Source organism: Cetorhinus maximus, chromosome 2, assembly GCF_964194155.1.
Source record: "Cetorhinus maximus chromosome 2, sCetMax3.hap1.1, whole genome shotgun sequence".
Lineage (NCBI taxonomy): Eukaryota > Metazoa > Chordata > Chondrichthyes > Lamniformes > Cetorhinidae > Cetorhinus > Cetorhinus maximus.
This window is the reverse complement of record NC_135880.1, coordinates 171,170,353-171,188,344: the sequence shown is the minus strand read 5'-3', so window position 1 is coordinate 171,188,344 and position 17,992 is coordinate 171,170,353. Positions and strand designations below refer to the sequence as shown.

Genomic DNA, 17,992 nt, shown 5'->3' with positions numbered 1-17,992 from the left:
AAATTGGAAAGCAAAAACCCAATTGGACAATGCTTGGCTGTCAGCCAAACAACATTTTATTTCCCCATTTTCAATATTTTTATATCTGGTAAAGAAAAATGTTTGAAGAAAATGAAGAAAAAAAAAACAATCTTTTTAATGTCCCTATGATTTTTCTCCAGGGTTGCACACAGCAGTGTCCTGGAGATTGATCTTCAATTGCTGGAGACTCCAGGCCAATCCTGGAGAATTGGCAACCCTAATGTGATCTGAAAGAGTCCAGGAGAAAGCAGCACAGGAGGAAGCTAGTGGAAGGGAATGTTCTCGTAACTGTGAATATGCTACAATAAAGTTAGAGTGTTTGCAGCTAACAGCCTTTGGAGTTATTGAAACTACTCAACCCAACAACACAATAATATACTTGAGACCAACATTCCCTGCAAGATGTGCAGCCACACAACCAAATTTCCCCAAGCAGGCCACGCACAAGTTAACCCTTTTAAGTTCTTGCGTGTGCATGGCCGCACACATAAATTTAAAGAGGTCAGCACTTAAGCAAATCGTCCCCGCGCTCACCAAAAAAATTAGAGGGACCGTTGCTTTGGACGTTTTACTACATCAAAGATACTATATAAATACAGTGTTGTTGTTCAACAGATCATGAATTCTGCATGACCTGAATACAACCTGTGGTGTCAGTTTACCATCAGTGAAGTAAAATAAATCTAACTTGGGAAAGGCACTGGGATTATGTTTGTTATTTTGCTTTTTGGAAAAAATGTCAACTTCTTTCTGAGAAATGATTCGGTGAGCCAGCAATACTAGTAATCCCCCTGCGTTCCTGTCAGTACCTCCCTGATGCTGTAGATCTACAAGTCAATGGGAAACCTGTGGGGAACCTGTATTTAGCACTGGTGCCACGTAGAAAATCAAATCATCATCAGTGGTTGATGCCGTTTCTATCTTGTGCCCCAAATGTCAATACAGTCCCCACCGCTTATACTGGGCATGTTGGTATGAATACAATCAACACCCACCACTCCCTGAACCACTTTAATGCTGAGCCCTAGACCTGACCAAGGACTTACTTATTCCAGTCCTTTTTAGTTGTTCCCCTTTCTCCTCTGGAGCTGTCATCTCTAATGCCAACTCTGTAATACTCCAAATTAAGTCACACCGAGGCAGCCTTTTCTATATCCTTTCTTTTGAGAATCGTGGCTTAGTTGTAAACATGAGGAATATCAAAGAGTGATGCTTCATATTCTGGATAGTGACAGGCAGGCCCATTGCCATTGTGAATCACAATGACAGGTGTGGTGTCAGAATAGAAATAAGAGCTGCTTAGGGTTTTGTAACATTATTTAATTTTCTATCAGATTACAGATAAGTGCTGCAAATGGATTTTAGTATTTACGTTCTATATAGATCACTGACTGTTTTACATAAACACATAAAAATAATGATGTTTATGTGTAGATATGCGTTTCTCTCAGTACTTCATTTAAACAATACCAAGTAAGCACAGTAGTTTCTGCCCAAAATAAATGGATCACATAAACTATAACTGCTACCTTTTTAAATTGGAATTAATTAAAATTGTTGTTTGGTGGTTTAGAACTTGAGTATTGCTGAAAAAAGAGGCATGTCAAACCTTTTTGTCTTGTACTCAGTAAGAACAAGTACACACATTACACCTGTTTCAGCTAAACAAAATAAGTGACAGTCATTCACTGACTCATTCCTCAGGGCAATGCCTTGACCAATCAGGGTCAAGCTGCCTGGTTTAAATTTCAAACAATGCTTGGCAGTTAACAGTCAGTCACCATAACTGGTGCATTCTCCATGGCAATGCCTCCACCAGTCAAAGTCCACTTGCCATCCAATCAGCACTCTCTTCTCACAGAGTATAAATTGTTGTTTTCCCCATATATTGGTATTCTTGCGAAGTGTCCTGATGAGTGCGTGATAAAAAGCTTTGACATGTCTCTTTTTTCAGCAATTTAAATTGCTAATAGTAAACACCTTTTTTGGCTGAGATAAGTTACTGGTCATTTTAAACATGGGCACCTTAGCAGTGGGTGACAGTAGTTTTGCAGTGTTTGTCACTGTTCCTGAAAGTCTTCAATTAAATTTATGTCATCTACAAAAAAAAACAGCCAAGAGAAATGAACAAAGATGGCTGCCGCTGTAGCAGAAAATGTCCGACTGGTGTGGCATGGGTCACTTATCCTGATGTTCAGATTAAGCCACATTCCTTGATGCAGAAAGTTCATTTTAACAGATTGACTATGTCATGTCTAGCTTCGAAGTGCCTGATGGTGATATTCAATACCACAAGTTCCCTAGTACTGCCAATTCATTCTCTGGAACAAATTCAAAGTGAAATGTTGTTGCGTAATCATTCAATGAATTGTCTATTTAAGGCATCTTCTGGTAGGGGAGAGGGCATTGTATGGTGTCACTGATTAAAGCAATTGCTTTTTCATCAATTTGCATCCAAGCTAGCCTAGATCTGAATGCAACAGTGTATGATTACACTTGAGGGAAAACAGGAACAGCACAGCTCCCAGTTCTGTTGATGTTTTGGAAACAAAAATAAATTAGCTATGCTGGGCTTCCCAATTTACAGGCCCAGGAGAGGAAATAGTTTGCATATCCCTGTGGTGAATAATTAATAAATCTCACCAGCCCTAACCAATCTCAGTTTCATTGCAAAGAAATACTGCTGTAATACACTTATGGGTTAAAAGTATTTCACATGTACCTCCACCTGTATTTTATTGCATCAATACTTCTCTAGCCATTTCTACATCACAGTGCCTGCATCCTGCTGTTTAATTGCAACACTAAGTATTAAAATACAAGCATTTGAAATAATTTGCACTGTGGAACATCAGAGATCACAATGCTTCAAATTCAAATCAATTTCTTGAACAAAAATAGAGGCTTGCTGTGGAAAGAAATAGACTTCCTGAGGTTCTGGATACATAACTTGAATAGGTCACAAGGAAACTCAGATACCCATCCCACCCCCACATCCTCCTACCCAAGTCCCCAACTAATACTATGGAAATCAAGTACAAATTCCCTGAAGTAATTGAATACATCCACCACCACCCCCCACCATGGCCGCCGCCGCCACCCCAACCCACCCCACCACCCCCACCCTCACCTCCCCATTAGGCTGGAAAACTTCAATGAATGCACAAACTAAAAACTGGCAAGTTAATTTTATAAAATGATGGAATATCACAAACGTGGTCTTTGCATAACTATCCTTAACAATTAATGTTATTGTTTATTGGAAGATACCTATATGATGTGTTAAACTCCAGAAAGCTAGATGGTGAAGGACAGAACTGCAACCAGTCTTTACACACTTCTATAAGCATTTATTTACTGAGGCACACATTACATGCATGCACCTCCTAATCCAACAACCACAGTTTCAGTGTGTCCCTGTTTAAAGGAGCTCAAGTGATTCCTCAGTTAATGCCTACTACCTGCATTCACTTGAACGTAATTGGTACACAATTAACACAGTGGGCAGTGGTTCATTTCTTAATCTTTTTAGGATATAAAACTGACTTTATATCTTTAAATTTTCTCTGCTTTCCTGAATCATGAACCAAATCAAAGCGAGGCAATTTATAGAAGACCTTCCAGTGGAACTGTAAACATAAAAACAATGCAGAAAATGGCAAGACTTCTGAATTCTATGAGCCAGATAAATGGATCATAGGATCTTGCAGAACATTCAGCCATCATGCCTGTGCTGGCTCTTTGAAAGAAATAACCAATTAATTCCACTTCATTGCTCTTTTCCCACAGCCCTGCATTTTTCCCCTTCCAAGTGTTTGCCCAATTTCCTTTTGAAAGTTATCACTGAATCTGCCTCAACCATCCTTTCCAACACTGCATTCCAGATCATAACTCACTATGTTAAAAAAAGCCTCTTCTCTTTTCCTCAATAGTCCTTTTTCCCTTAAATTTGTGTCCTCTAGTTACTGACCCTCCTGTCTCTGGGAACAGTTTCTCTCTATGTAATCCACAAGGTTTCTTTACAGCAACGCTTGTGGGTCAGGAGGACCAGGAGTGCTTCCTCAGGCTTAACAAACTACCCAGTAAACCCATAACCACACTCCCCATACCCTACAATTTGCCTGCGCTCTTCCGACTACCATCAGACTGTCCTGACCACTAACGCTCCACCTGACCAAGATCAGACGCCATGATTACCATCAGAAATTCCCCAGCCATTGCAATCAAGACCTCAGGAACACAACAGATTCTCCCTCCCTCTGCCCTCGATGATGTGGATCCCCTGCCTGTGTGATCCAGGCAACCCCTTACGATCTCTCTCGCTTTACTACATGCTCTTGCAGGTTTTGGCCCTGTGAAGTAGGCTTCCAACCTGAAAGGCCCCCAACCTGTCAATCAAACGGCCTGTGGCTGGAACTCCACCAAAAGCTATTTAAAGCTGTTTGACTTCACAACACACTCCCAGCACCACCCCCCGGGAAGAGTTCATCTCCAGGCTAAAATCCAAGGCCAAATTTTCAGATCCTAAGAGTATATTGGACATATGCTGAGAGATTTAACTTTATTCCCAGCTCTACTGACTCACAAAACCTTCAACAGGAACTCTGTGATGTTCCGATTTCGTAAGAACCTAAGAAATAGGAACAGGAGTAGACCATTCGGCCCCTCGAGCCTGCTCCACCATTCAATAAGATCATGGCTGATTTTCTTGTATTTTGATTTCCACATTCCCATCTAACCCCGAAACCTTTGATTCCCTTGCCTAACAAAAATCTATCTACCTCTGCTTTAAAAATATTCAATAATCCTTCCTCCGCAGCCTTCTGAAGCAGAAATTCCAAAGTTGCACAATCCTCTGAGAGAAAAAAATTCTCCTCATCTCTGTCCTAAAAGGGCGACCCCTAATTTTAAAACAGTGCCCCCTAGTTCTAGACTTACCAACAAGAGGGAACATCCTTTTGACGTCCACCTTGTCAAGGCCGTTCAGGATCTTGTATACTTCAATCAAATCACCCCTCACTCTTCTAAACTCCAATGGAAACAAGCCCAGTCTGTTCAACCTTTCCTCATAAGACAACACACTCATTCCAGGTATCAATCCTGTAAACCTCCTCTGAACCGCCTCCAAAGCACTTACACCCTTCCTTAAATAAGGAGACCAAAATTGTACACAGTAGTCGAGGTGCAGTCTCACCAATGCCCTGTATAACTGAAGCATAACATCCTTACTTTTATGTTCAATCCCTTTCATAATAAAGGATAGCATTCCATTAGCCTTCTTAATTACTTTCTGTACCTGCATACTAACATTTTGTGACTCATGTACTAGAACACCTAGATCCCTCTGCATTTCAGAATTATGCAGCGGTTCTCCATTTAAGTAATACTCTGCTTTTTTGTTCTGCCTGCCAAAGTGAACAACTTCACATTTTCCCACATTAAACTCCATTTACCCACTCACTCAACTTATCTATATGTAACCTCCTCAATTCCTCTTCAAAACATACTTTCCTACGTATCTTTGTGTCATCTGTAAATTTAGCTGCCATGTCTTCACTCACCTCATCTAAGTCGTTGATGTAAATCGTAAAAAATTGAGGTCCCAGCACAAACCCCTGTGGGACTCCATTTGTCACATCTTACCAATCCAAAAAAGGCCCAATTATGCAAACTCTCTGCTTTCTGCCAGCCAGCCAATCTTCTATCCATGCTAATATGTTACCCACTACACCATGCACTTTTATTTTCCATAATAATCTTTGATGTGGCACCTTATCAAATACCTTCTGAAAATCCAAGAACAGTACGTCTACAGGCTTCCCTTTATCCACTATGCATGTTACTCCTTCAAAAAACTCCAATTAATTGGTTAAACATGATTTTCCTTTCACAAAACCATGCTGACTCTTCCTGATTGCCTTGAGCTCTTCGAAGTCTCCAACTTTAACCTCCTTAATGATCAATTCTAAGAAGTTCCCATGGCAGATGTCAAGCTAACTGGCCTATGGTTTCCTGTTTTCTGCCTCCCTCCCTTCTTGAATAGAGGGGTTATATTTGCTACTTTCCAGTCTGATGGAACCTTTCCAGAATCTAGCGAATTTTGGAAAATTAACATCAGAGCATTGACTACCTCACTGGCCACCTCTTTTAAGACCCTAGGATAAAGTCCATCGGGACCAGGAGACTTGCCAGCTCACAGGTCCAGCAATTTACTCAGTAACATTTCCTTAGTGATTTCAATTTCTCTCTCCCTTTCACCTCCTGATTTGCAGCTATTACTGAAATGTTTTTTGTATCCTCTACAGTGAACACAGAAGCAAAATATTTGTTCATTTCTTCTCCCATTTCCTTATTATCTACTATTAATTCCCCACTGTCACTCTTTAGAGGACCAACACTCATTTTACTTACTCTTTTCCTTTTTAAATACCTGTAGAATCTCTTGCTATCCATTTTCACATTTCTAGCTAGCTTCCTCTCATACTCTAATTTCTTTCTCCTGGGTAATCTTTTAGACATTCTCTTCCTTTCTTTATATTATGTCCTCTCATCTGTTCTGCCACTCATCTTTGTGGAATTTTATGCTTTTTCCTTAAGCTTGATGCTTTCCTTAACTTCTTTGGTGGGTCCTCTCCTTTGAATTTTTCTTTATAATAGGAATGTACTTCTTCTAAATACTCTGAAATATCCCCTTAAATGTCTGCCACTGCTTCTCTATTGATCTATCCACTAGTCTAGTTTCCCAGTTCACTTCAGCTAGCTCAGCTTTCATCCCTACATAGTTGACCGTATTTAAGTTTAAGATACTAGTCTTAGACCCACTCTTCTCCCTTTCAAACTGGATGTAAAATTCAATCATATTGTGGTCGCTGCTAGCTAGGGGTGCCTTTACTCTGAGGTCATTAATTAATCCTGTCACATTACATAATACCAAGTCTAATATAACCTGCTCTCTGGTTGGTTCCAGAACATACTGCTCTAAGAAATTAACTCAAAAGCATTCTAAGAGCTCCTCATCCAGGCTACTTCTGCCACTCTGATTTTTCCAGTTTATGTGTAGTTTAAAATCACCCATGGCTATTGCTGTCCCTTTATCACAAGTACATAATATTTTCTCTTGAATACTTTGTCCTACACTGTGGCTACTGTTAGGGGGCCTGTAGACCACTCCCACTAATTACTTTTTTACCCTACTATTCTTCATCTCCACCCAAACCGATTCTACATCTGATCTCCTGAACCAAGGTCATCTCTAACTATTGCACCAATGCCCTCTAGAGTCCTTCAAATGAACCGAATTTCATTTTATCCCATTTGGAGGGAGACTAAAGAGAATTTAATTTTGTTGTATGCTTATGCATTAGATGTATACAATTAAGCAATTTCTGGGTCCTTATTTCTCCATGGGTCTAAAATTCAATAATCCAATTGAGATTTTTAAACTGGTTTTGTAAGCAGCATTTTATCTCAATCTTTCTTGTGGGTTTTCCCATATGACATGACTTCTCCGACTTCTCCAGTTTGTTGTAGTATGACTGAAATTGATCAATTGAATTGACACAGAATAAACTGGATGATTCTTTCTCCAGTCTTCCCTTCCTCTTTTTAAAGAGTCAGGCCTCGACATAGTACTGCCTTAGAGAAGCTTGTCTGAAATCTGACACTTGGATGCTGCACTCAATGAATAGAACTGGCTCACCTCAGGAAAATTTGAAGGGCAATTTTAATCTAACCTATCTATTGGGAAACAAAAACGTTGGGTTTAAAACTCATCCAATTTTATTTCCCATTGAAGTTAACAGGGGGGAATATTGGGCACTATGTAAAACTGATGATCCAGTTGACCCTGTGGGATAGTCAGCTTGTTAGTTAGGTTAAAATTAACCCCCTCGTTTCTCAAAGTAAGTATATTATATTTTGTGTATGAACCTGAATTGCATCATTCCAATGGCACCTATGTAAAAATATTGTCAGTGTTTCTTGTGCTATTTGACAAGTATTGCGCCAATTTTGTGCCATTCTGCAGAGGTTTTCTCAATTTTAATTGTATTCATTGCCCTATGCTTAATTATTTTTTCCTATTGGGTCTGTCAAGACTGAGGTAGGTAGATTGTGATAGACTATTGTTGGGTAATTGTACCAGGGATAGGAAGCAAAGACAGCAGCATGTAGTTGAAGTGCGGATGAACCACGATCTAACTGAAAGGAGGAGGTGGTCCAGGAGGCTGAATGGCCTCCTCCTCTTCATAATGTTCCCAAGTTCACAGAGCTTGTGTTGGTCCTGGTCTGTGCTTCAACACAATAATTGTTGTCAATAGAGCAACCAGGGCAGGAGAAACTCAGAGAGATTTGCAATCCATTAAAATAAAATAGATTTATAAAGTAAATGGAAGGAAGATTTAAAAATTCAATTTCTACTTTTCAAAAATAATGTGTGAATGTTTCATTTTGCCACGATCATGTTATTAAATTGTAATCTGTATCAAAGAATTAAAAAGAATTCTAATTGAGCTCTTGTGATTTCTCTTCCGTGTTTCTGCTTACTTTGTGTGACTGTTTCTCACTGGGCAGAATTTCACCCGCGTCAGGCGGGGTTGGCGGGGGCAGTCGGGAAGCGAACGCTGCCCACTGCCCGCCATCAGGGCTGGAAGGCAATTTCACGCTGGCGGGCCAGTTAAGGCCCACCCAGTGTGAAACGTGAGCGGCAGTGCTCAGCACTGCCTGTGCGCGAGGGAGGGGGGTGCAAGCTGGGCGAGCATGATCTTCACACAAGTTCGCGAGTGTGCGCTACATAATCCCCCTGAGGCACAGAGCTGCCTCAAGGAGATGAAGAGATATATTTTTTTAAAATTTGTTAAAAAATTTAATGAAACATGTCCCCCTATGTGACTCCGTCACACGAGCAGAGACATGTTATTCATGAAAAATTAAAGTTTTTATTTTATTTTTATTTGCTTTTGGAAACCTTATCCTGCCCGTGGATGAGGTTTCCAAAAAAAAGCACAATTCGCCTGCCGGCCAGCCATAAGGTTGGATAGGCAGTGAAAAATTTCTTTTAATTACCTCTTTAATGGTTTTAATAGGCTTTTAAATTGTTGGCGGGCACGGCTTCCGACCCCGGTGTGCGCCCACCGACCGAAATATCGTGCAAGTGCGCGATGACTTCGGGAAACTTGTCCAACGTCATCGTGCATCATCTTATGCTTGGTCAGGTCAGGCGCGTGCCCGCCTGCCGAGCTAAAAATTTTAGCCACTATGTATCATCTATTCTATTTATATCCTTCTCTTTCTCTTTTCATCTCCATCTTCTGTCTCCCTAATTATTCTTTTTGCTTCTCAATCAACCCTCTTTGTCTTCTCTTTCTGTCTTTCATATAGAGGTGGTACATGGCATATTGTACGAGGGCAGGAAAGGAGGTACTACTGGTTGCAGGTTGCATTTAGGGTGGGTTTACAGGAAAATGTGGCCCTTACTGATTCCCTTCTTAACACTTCCCACAATCATCTGCCCCTCTCTTCACCCCTCACCCCCAATGCTTCCCCATCCCTGCACTTTTCCATTTCTTAATCATGTTCCCATGACTCCCTTACTATCCTGATCTCTTGTCTTTTGCAAACCCAGTCAACCTGGCATCCTCTGTCCTCCACTCTTTGCGGCCACTCATCTTACCCTACTCATCCTTTCCCACTGCCACATACTTGTCTCCTGGAGAGGTGCTAAGATGCTAAAGGTCCCTTCATTCTTCCTCCCTGACTTCCTATCTCCTGCTCTCTTTTCTTTGTTTCTCATTGTTTCTCGTAAACACACATATACTCACAGCCTTTAAGGCTTTAATATTTTTAATAAAATCAGTAATGTTTTCCTTAATAACTTTTTAATTTGTTTAAACAAAAATTAAAGAAAAGTTACTGAGCAAAAAGTATTAGAATCTAAAAAAAGAATTCCATCCGAACATCAGAGTAACAAATCTTGAGAAATTAGGCATGCTACACATGCTCAGGCCACACAATGCTTTGGGCAAAAGTACCAAGTCCAACTGCAACCTTTTGGAACAGGCTGCAAGCTTCAACTATCAATTTTGATGGAAGCATTGAAATACAAAAAGCAATTCAGTAGATAAATGTAATGCTTAAGTCTATATTTTGTACAATTGAAATTTCAGTTACTGAGAGGAAGACTGGCGGATGATAAAGCATTTCAGAATGCATTTTAAGAAATTTATGTAAAGCCAGTGGCCATATTGCACAGCTTACTGTATTGCCAGATCCCAGCCCTCTTTGCTGCCCTCTCTGTTGGGGAGGTGTAAATAAAGTTAGTTCGATAATGGCTGCCTGTAGATCAGCATGTGTTAGTGCAATATACAACACAGTGGCCATATGTATTCATTGAAAAATAATAGCTGTTGCTCCTAACATTGGGGCTTTCATTTTAAATGCCTATCACTGCACCAGTATCAGAAGAAGTAGGTACCTATAATGATTTTTCTTTGAAATGTGTGCCACAAGTATTGAATCTAATGAGCTAAGTCTTCCTTAAAAAACTAACGGCATATTAAAGACATATTACTAATGAAAAAACTCAGCCAGCTATTTCAGGAGTTTAAGAGATACACTGTAAGTTATGAATCTCCAGAACTTGTTCATTGATTTATATCACTTTGCTATTTGTTTCAGACAAATGACATCTCATCCTTCGTCTCCCTGCTTTTTTTTAAGAACTTGCTGGATTTGCACATTAATTGTCAATTAAACTCACCATAGAAAGCCAGGGCACATAATTAATAGCATAAATAACCTTTTAAAGATTTGGTAATTGTAACTACAATGCAAATCATCAGATCAGCATGTAATAAACAGAGCAAAGTGATCATACAACCAATGGATCAGATCAAAGCCCTGCAGTCCTGTCACATCATTCATGGACAATCAGAGATGGACAATTAACAACTAATTGGAGGAGGAGGCTCCACAAACATCCCATGCACAACGATGGGGGGCCCAGCATGTAAATGAAAAATACAAGGCTAAAGCATTTGTAACCATCTTCAACCATAAGTGCTCAGTGGATAATTAATCTTAGACTCCTGCTGAGGTCCCCAGTATAACAGATGTCAACTTTCAATTCACTTCACGTGAAAACTAGAAATGGCTGAAAGCACTAGATGCAGCAAAGGCCCTGACAACATCCTGGCTGTAGTACTGAAGACTTGTGCTCCAATCTAAGCTATACAGTACAGCTCTGGTTTCTACTTGCCATATATGGAAAGTTGCCCAGGTCTGACCTGTCCACAAAAAACAGGACAAATCCAATCCAGCTAATTATTATCCCGTCAGTCTACTCTAAATCATCAGCAAAGTGATGGAAAGTTCTCAACAGTGCTGTCAAGTGGCAATTATACAGCAATAACCTGCTCACTGCTGGTCAGTTTGGGTTCTTCCTGGGCTACTCAGCTCCTGACCTCATTATAGCTTTGGTCTACACATGGACAAAAGAGCTAATCCAAGAAGTGAGGTGAGAATAAGTGCCCTTGACATCAAGGCAGCATTTGACCGAATGTAGTATCAAGGAGCCCTAGCAAAATTGAAGACAATGGGGATCAAGGGGCAGGCACTCCAGTGATTGGAGTCATACCTAGCACAAAGAAAGATGGTTGTGGTTATTGGAGATCAATCATCTCTGCTGCAGGTCGTTGAAGCAGGAGTTCCTCAGGTTAGTGTCCTAGGCCCAACCATATTTAGCTCCTTCATCATTGGCCTTCCCTCCAATATAAGGTCAGAGGTGGAAATATTTGATGATGATTGTCCACTGTTCAATACCATTTGCAACTGCTCAGGTCCTGAGGCAGTCTGTGCCTGCATGCAGCAAGACCTGGATAATGTTCAGGCTTAAGTTGATAAGTGGTAAATAGCATTCACACTAAAGTTCCATGCAATGACCAACTCCAGTAACAGTAAATCTAACCATCCTAATGGCATTAACATCGCTGAATCCCTCACCACCAACATCCTGGGGTTAACATTGACCAGAAACTGAACTGGACCAGCCATATAAATACGGTGGCTGCAAGAGCAGATCAGAGACTGGGAAATCTGTGGTGGGTAACTCACCTACCCAATCCCCCCAAAATCTGTCCACCATCTACAAGGCACAAGTCAGGAGTGTGATGGAATATTCACCACTTGCTTGGATGGGTGCAGCTCCAACAACAGTCAAGAAGCTTGACACCATTTAGGACAAATTAAGCAGCCCATTTGATTGGCATCCCATCCACAAACATTCACTCCCTCCACCACTGATGCATCGTGGCCGCAGTGTGTACCATCTACAAGATGCACTGCAGGAACTCATCAAGGCTCCTTAGACAGCACCTTCCAAACCAGTGACCTCTACCATCTAGAAGGACAAGGGCAGCAGATGTATGGGAACACTACCATCTGGAAGATCCCCTCCAAGCCACTCACCAATCTGACTTGGAACAATATTGGCATTCCTTCACTGTCGCTGGGTCAAAATCCTGGAACTCCCTCTCTAACAGCACTGTGGGTGTAGCTATACCACATGAACTGCAACGGTTCATGAAGGCAGCTCACCACCACCTTCTCAAGGGCAATTAGGGATGGGCAATAAATGCTGGCCTAGCCAATGACGCCCACAGCCTGTGAATGAATATAAAAAAAGAAAACAACTCTAATATATCCTTTTTCCTTCGCTCTTAGATCCTTAAATCTCATAGGTTAACAAGATAGAGTGTTGGTTCTGTCATTTACTAAGGCTCCAGATGTCCCATTACCCTCACCGTGCCACTATCATCTTCCATTTCCAACAAGTTATGGCGCAGAAAATTCCTGCCTGAAAGATGGAAGAAAGGTCCAACAAGTGGGGCATACCGTGAGATTGACTGCTCCAGCAGGATTTGGCCCAATATATATTAGGTGTCTGGAGAGGAAAAAAACAGAGTTAATGTTTTGAGTCCTTATGAAGAGTCATAAGGACTCGAAACGTTAACTCTGTTTTTTCTCTTTCCACAGATGCTGTTTTTCCACCATTTTCTGTTTTGTTTCAGATTTCCACCATCCGCAGTATTTTGCTTTTATATTAGATGTATAATCATTTTTCTCTCTCCATGGTTGTGGACCCATTCTGACTCCATATGCTAGCACTATTAAACTAGTGTAATGCTGATGCCTAAGCTGATCCAAAACTCTGTTGCCCATACCCTAATTTGCACCAAGTCCCATTCACCCCTCACCCCAGTGCTTACTGAACTCCACTTGTTCCTGGTTCAGCTAAGCCTCAATTTTAAACTTCCCATCCTTGTTTTCAAATCCCTCCCTGACCACATCTCTCCCCAAATTTGTAATCTCTGAGATAACTGCACTTGTCCAATCCTGGCCTCTTGCACATCGCTGATTTTAATCACTCCATTACTAGTGGCTGTATTTTTGCCTATAAGTCTGAAGCCTCTCTGTCTCTCTGGGTCTCTTTTTCCCCCCCTCAAAATGCTCCTTAAAATCTACCTTTTTTACCAATCTTTTGGTCACAGGTCCTAATATCTCTTCATGAGGCTTGGCCTCAAATTTTTGATTACACTCTTGTGAAGTGGCTTGGAATGTTTTTACACATTTAAAAGTGCAAGGTAAATGCAAGTTGTTGTTGGCAGCATTGTTGTTGAGTGTGCCAGGTGTACAAAAGTAGACAGTTAAAAACCCCTCCTCCCTCCTCTCATTTTTTCAACTCATGTCCTCTTCCCTTGCACCGCAGACGTTGTGGGGGTTGTGGGGGAGGTGGGGCGGGGTGGTGCGGGGGCAGGGGCAGATTCTCAGATTCAGTTTGGCTACGTCCAACAGCAACTGTGGTGGGAACTCAACTGAACATGCACTGGATGGCTCCAGAAAACAGCATATTAGCTTAAACTCCTGAACCACTGCATTGCCTCAATTAAGAATTTTTACTAGCAGAACAGTTTATTTTTGTGCGATATTTGACACAAACTGCACTGCTAATATACTTATTAAAAAATATCTCCCAAATCACCTTTTAAACCTGCATTTTTTTTGTTGAATAAGGTTATTTGTTGATAAACCTCATGACTCTATGAGTTAGTGCAGCTTTAATTATATGATAAACCATTGCAGTAACCTTGGTGAATTAGTCCCTCTAGTAATTCTTATCTGCCAGCTGCATTATTACAACACATAAAATATACTCTGCATGAAGGCTCACAAAAAATCATGGAACATTGTTGGGAAGTGTGCTCCTTAAGTCATTAGCTCTTACATCACTTTTAATAACTTCAAACACTAGGTCAGGCTGAAAACTGGATGTGTAGGAAATGCTTCACTCACACAAAATTACATTAACCTTGATAATTCATCTCATGATTTTCTTTTTAATCTGTTCTCTCAGGTGGATGTAAAAGATTCTGGGGCACTGTTTCAAACTAACATCACTGAAATGGATGACATAGGTGTTTGTGGTTCATTAATAATTGGAGGTAGCATTTCTGTCATGACAGCAAGTCAGCAGGAATCCATTGGCCACAAAGCATTTTAGGGCTTACAGAAAGACACTATTCTTTCTTTTGTGCAAATTCATTTTGCCTTTTTTTGTGTCACTGGTATCATGTTTAATGTATTTGCTGATTTGTACATATGCCCAGTACCACACTGACACCTGAATAAGGAGACCTAACTATATATTGCCAGACTATTGTAATATTCTTCCTGTTGGCCAATAAAACTTTGCTATTTTTGTTGTCTTTTTTTTCACAATTTCTGCCCCCATCCTCCCCCCCACCCCCGCAATATATTTTTAAAATTGTTTATTTGTGGTCTAAAAGTAAGAAATCTAAGTTGGTAAAAAATTAAATCCACATTGATTTCTGTGTCACTCCAGAGCAACTAAGCTACAAAACATATTCCCATTACATACTGGGAGCAAAGCTAAAAACAGGTCTCTTTCCCAACAGCATTACAATTTCTTACTTTGGGTGGACAAGTCATAAAAAATTAGAGATGACACATTTTACCACAAGGTTAGAGAGTGTGTTCCCTGGTGAATTTCTGCAGTCGTAGCTACTTGTATGTACATGATGGGTGCTTCCAGCAGCAAAAGGTATTAATAGAAAGTGCATTTCAAGAAATGACATTTGATCTTTCTCCTGCTAAAATGTCGAATGGGCTGATCTCCCATCAGGGACTCCCTGTAAAGTTACTTTTTAATGGGAGCTCTGTCTGATGGGTCACCTTTATAATTTCTTCCTTCGGAATCATCCTCCTGAACCTCTGATTCCAGAACAAATTTATAATAAATGCTTAAAGGACTGCAAAGGCTTGCAGACACAGAGAATTTACACAGCATTAGGGAATAAAAAGGGAAGTGGACCTTATATTTTCAGTAAGAAATGGTGCTGTGAGCCATATTTTAAAATGATACCTGCCCAATTAAGAACAGAACATTGGTTCCAGTGTAACAATAGAAATGCTTTCAGCTTACAGAGCTAGGCGAAGGCACAATGACTTTACTTTGAAATGGAATGAAATAATAAAATCCTAACAGGCAGGTTTGAACTGAAGGGCTCTAAATCTGCCAAAGAACTAGGAACAAAAAACTTTGCATGCATATAGCACCTATGCAATATGCTTCACAATTCTTTGAACTATTTTGCATTATAATCATTTGTTTTGTAGGCAAGCTTAGCAGCTCACTGATTTAGAATAAGGTCTCACAAACAGTAAAGCGATGAATGATCTGTCTTGGTGATGTTCGTTGAGCGATGAATGGTGGCCAGGCTTGATTAGCCTTGCAGGAGGGGTTCATAGAGAGGGATGGAGGTTAAATTGTCATAAACTAAAACGTTACCTCAATCTGCTGTGATTGCACCTACTTACAATTGAGCTGTGGTAGGTTTGCGAGTGTCTGAATTACCCACTCTGGAAAGGTGGGTCAGTGATTGTTATATGCTATCGAAGCTCTGCACCTCAGATTGTGGCAGCCAGTTGATTCTAACTGCTGTGGGTTGGGTTTTCAGGGGCTTGGGAAACCCAGCAACTAAAGGGAGAGAGGAGCTGCCAGATTCAGCAGCGAAGTACCTTTTCTGGCACTGCTTGTGGGCCAGGAGGAGCGGTAATGCATTCCCGGCCCCAAAGCAAACAACTGCACTACCACCCCTCCATACCCCCTACCCACTGTAATCTCCAGAGATCCCTGCAATCTCATGGTTCCCTCTGATTAGGCAAATCTCCCCGTGATCTCTGGGTCACACTTCATGTTCTCCAGACCCTCCTCCCTCGATCTCTGGACCCCTGACGCAATGTTCAGACACCCTGCAATCCGCTGACCCTTCCCACAATCTCCAGAAGACCCCCTCCCCACATTCGATCTCTCCCTCCTCCCTGCTCACAGACACCCCCACCCTCAACTAACTCCAAACCTTCTTGATTGCTAACGAACATCTTCAATGATCCCCAGCCTGCCTTGTGCCCACAGGCTATCCCACGCAGGAGACAACCAGCCTCTCAAACTGGCTGGCTGCTGTGTGGTAAAAGCATTTTAAAAAGTTCCGGTGAGGTCCTATCATTACATTTGGCAGGATCTCTGCCTTCATGAGATTTCTGGGTTTCCCAGCATTATAAAAAAACACATGCCCCCACCTTCCCCACCCCTTCCAAAATTCACATAAATATCGATGCCATTATATCTAGGATACCCTTAACTCAAAATTAATAATGGCAGCAATACAGAGAGGTTTCAGTGAGCACCATTAACTGGAATACTGTTCCACATGTGCAGAATTTCAAGTGCATGCTTATCTCTAGTATTAGGTTATGAGAAACACAATCCAGGGCAGAGCAGCTTGCTCAGCACCTCATCCACCACTTTCAACATTCACTTCCTCCACCACTGGTGCACAGTGGCTGCCGTGTACACCCTACGCAAGATGCACTACAGTAACTCACCAAGGCTCCTTCAACAGCACCTCCTAAATCCATGACATCAACCACCGAGAAGGACAAGGACAGCAGATGAATGGGAACACCACTACCTCAAATACCCCTTCAAGCCACACACCACCCTGATTTAGAACTATATCACTGTTCCTTCACTGTCGCTGGGTCAAAATCCTGGAACTCCCTTCCTTACAGCACTGTAGGCGTACCTACACCACTTGGACTGCAGCGGTTCAAGAATTCAGCTCACCATCATCTTCTCAAGGGCAATTGGGGATGGGCAATAAATGCTGGCCTAGTCAGCGATAGCCACATCATGTGAAAGAATTTTTTAAAACTGTGTACCTTTAAGTCTTTATATGCATCCAGTAATTTCCAGAGTCAAATTCATAAGACTCCTGTACTTATTACAGTTGCCTATGACTACAGTATATTTTTATAACTGAATAGGCACAAGCAAAATTAAAAGAGCTCACCTTCATCATGATACTCTTGCACTCAAGCTGTAAGATGTCCACTCTCCTGGCCGAAACTTCTCCCTATTTTCAAACCTTTTCACCAGTACTGGGAAGCATGGTTAAGCCCCAACCCCCATATTGTAACTCTGACTTGGTCTTACCTAGGGAGTGAACAGAAATAGAAAGAGGATGCTGGTGAGAAGCTAGAAACAGGCTGGACAAAAAAAAGCAAACTTGTTTTCTATCGCACTTTTCACAATCTCAAAATGGCCCAAATCTTTTTACAGTCAATTAAGTTCTTTTGAAGTGCAGTCACTGTTGTAAGAAAGGAAAAGTGCCAGTCAATTTCCACACAAGCTCCCACAAACAGCAATGTGACAATAATCAGAGGACTTGCTTTAGTGATGTTGGTTGAGGGATAAAAATTGATCAGGCCAACAGCAAGAACTAAGCTGCTCCTCTTTGACAAAGTGCCAGTGGGTCTTTCATGTCCATTTGAGGAGGCAGACATGGTCTCCACTTAACATATCGCCCTGGATTTTGGTGCGCAAGTCCCTGGAGTG

The 17,992-nt window shown here is 41.2% G+C and overlaps 1 protein-coding gene across 1 annotated transcript in view; it reads right to left on the bottom strand.

Annotated features, from left to right (window-relative positions):
- Positions 1–17,567, bottom strand: part of lingo2 (leucine rich repeat and Ig domain containing 2) — a 128,426-nt gene extending 110,859 nt beyond the window's left edge. The window contains exon 1 of the mRNA XM_078558595.1: positions 17,448–17,567. Coding sequence (XP_078414721.1) covers positions 17,448–17,456 — 9 coding nt within the window. The 5' untranslated portion in view covers positions 17,457–17,567. The remainder of the gene's footprint in view (positions 1–17,447) is intronic.
- Positions 17,568–17,992: the final 425 nt, after the last annotated feature.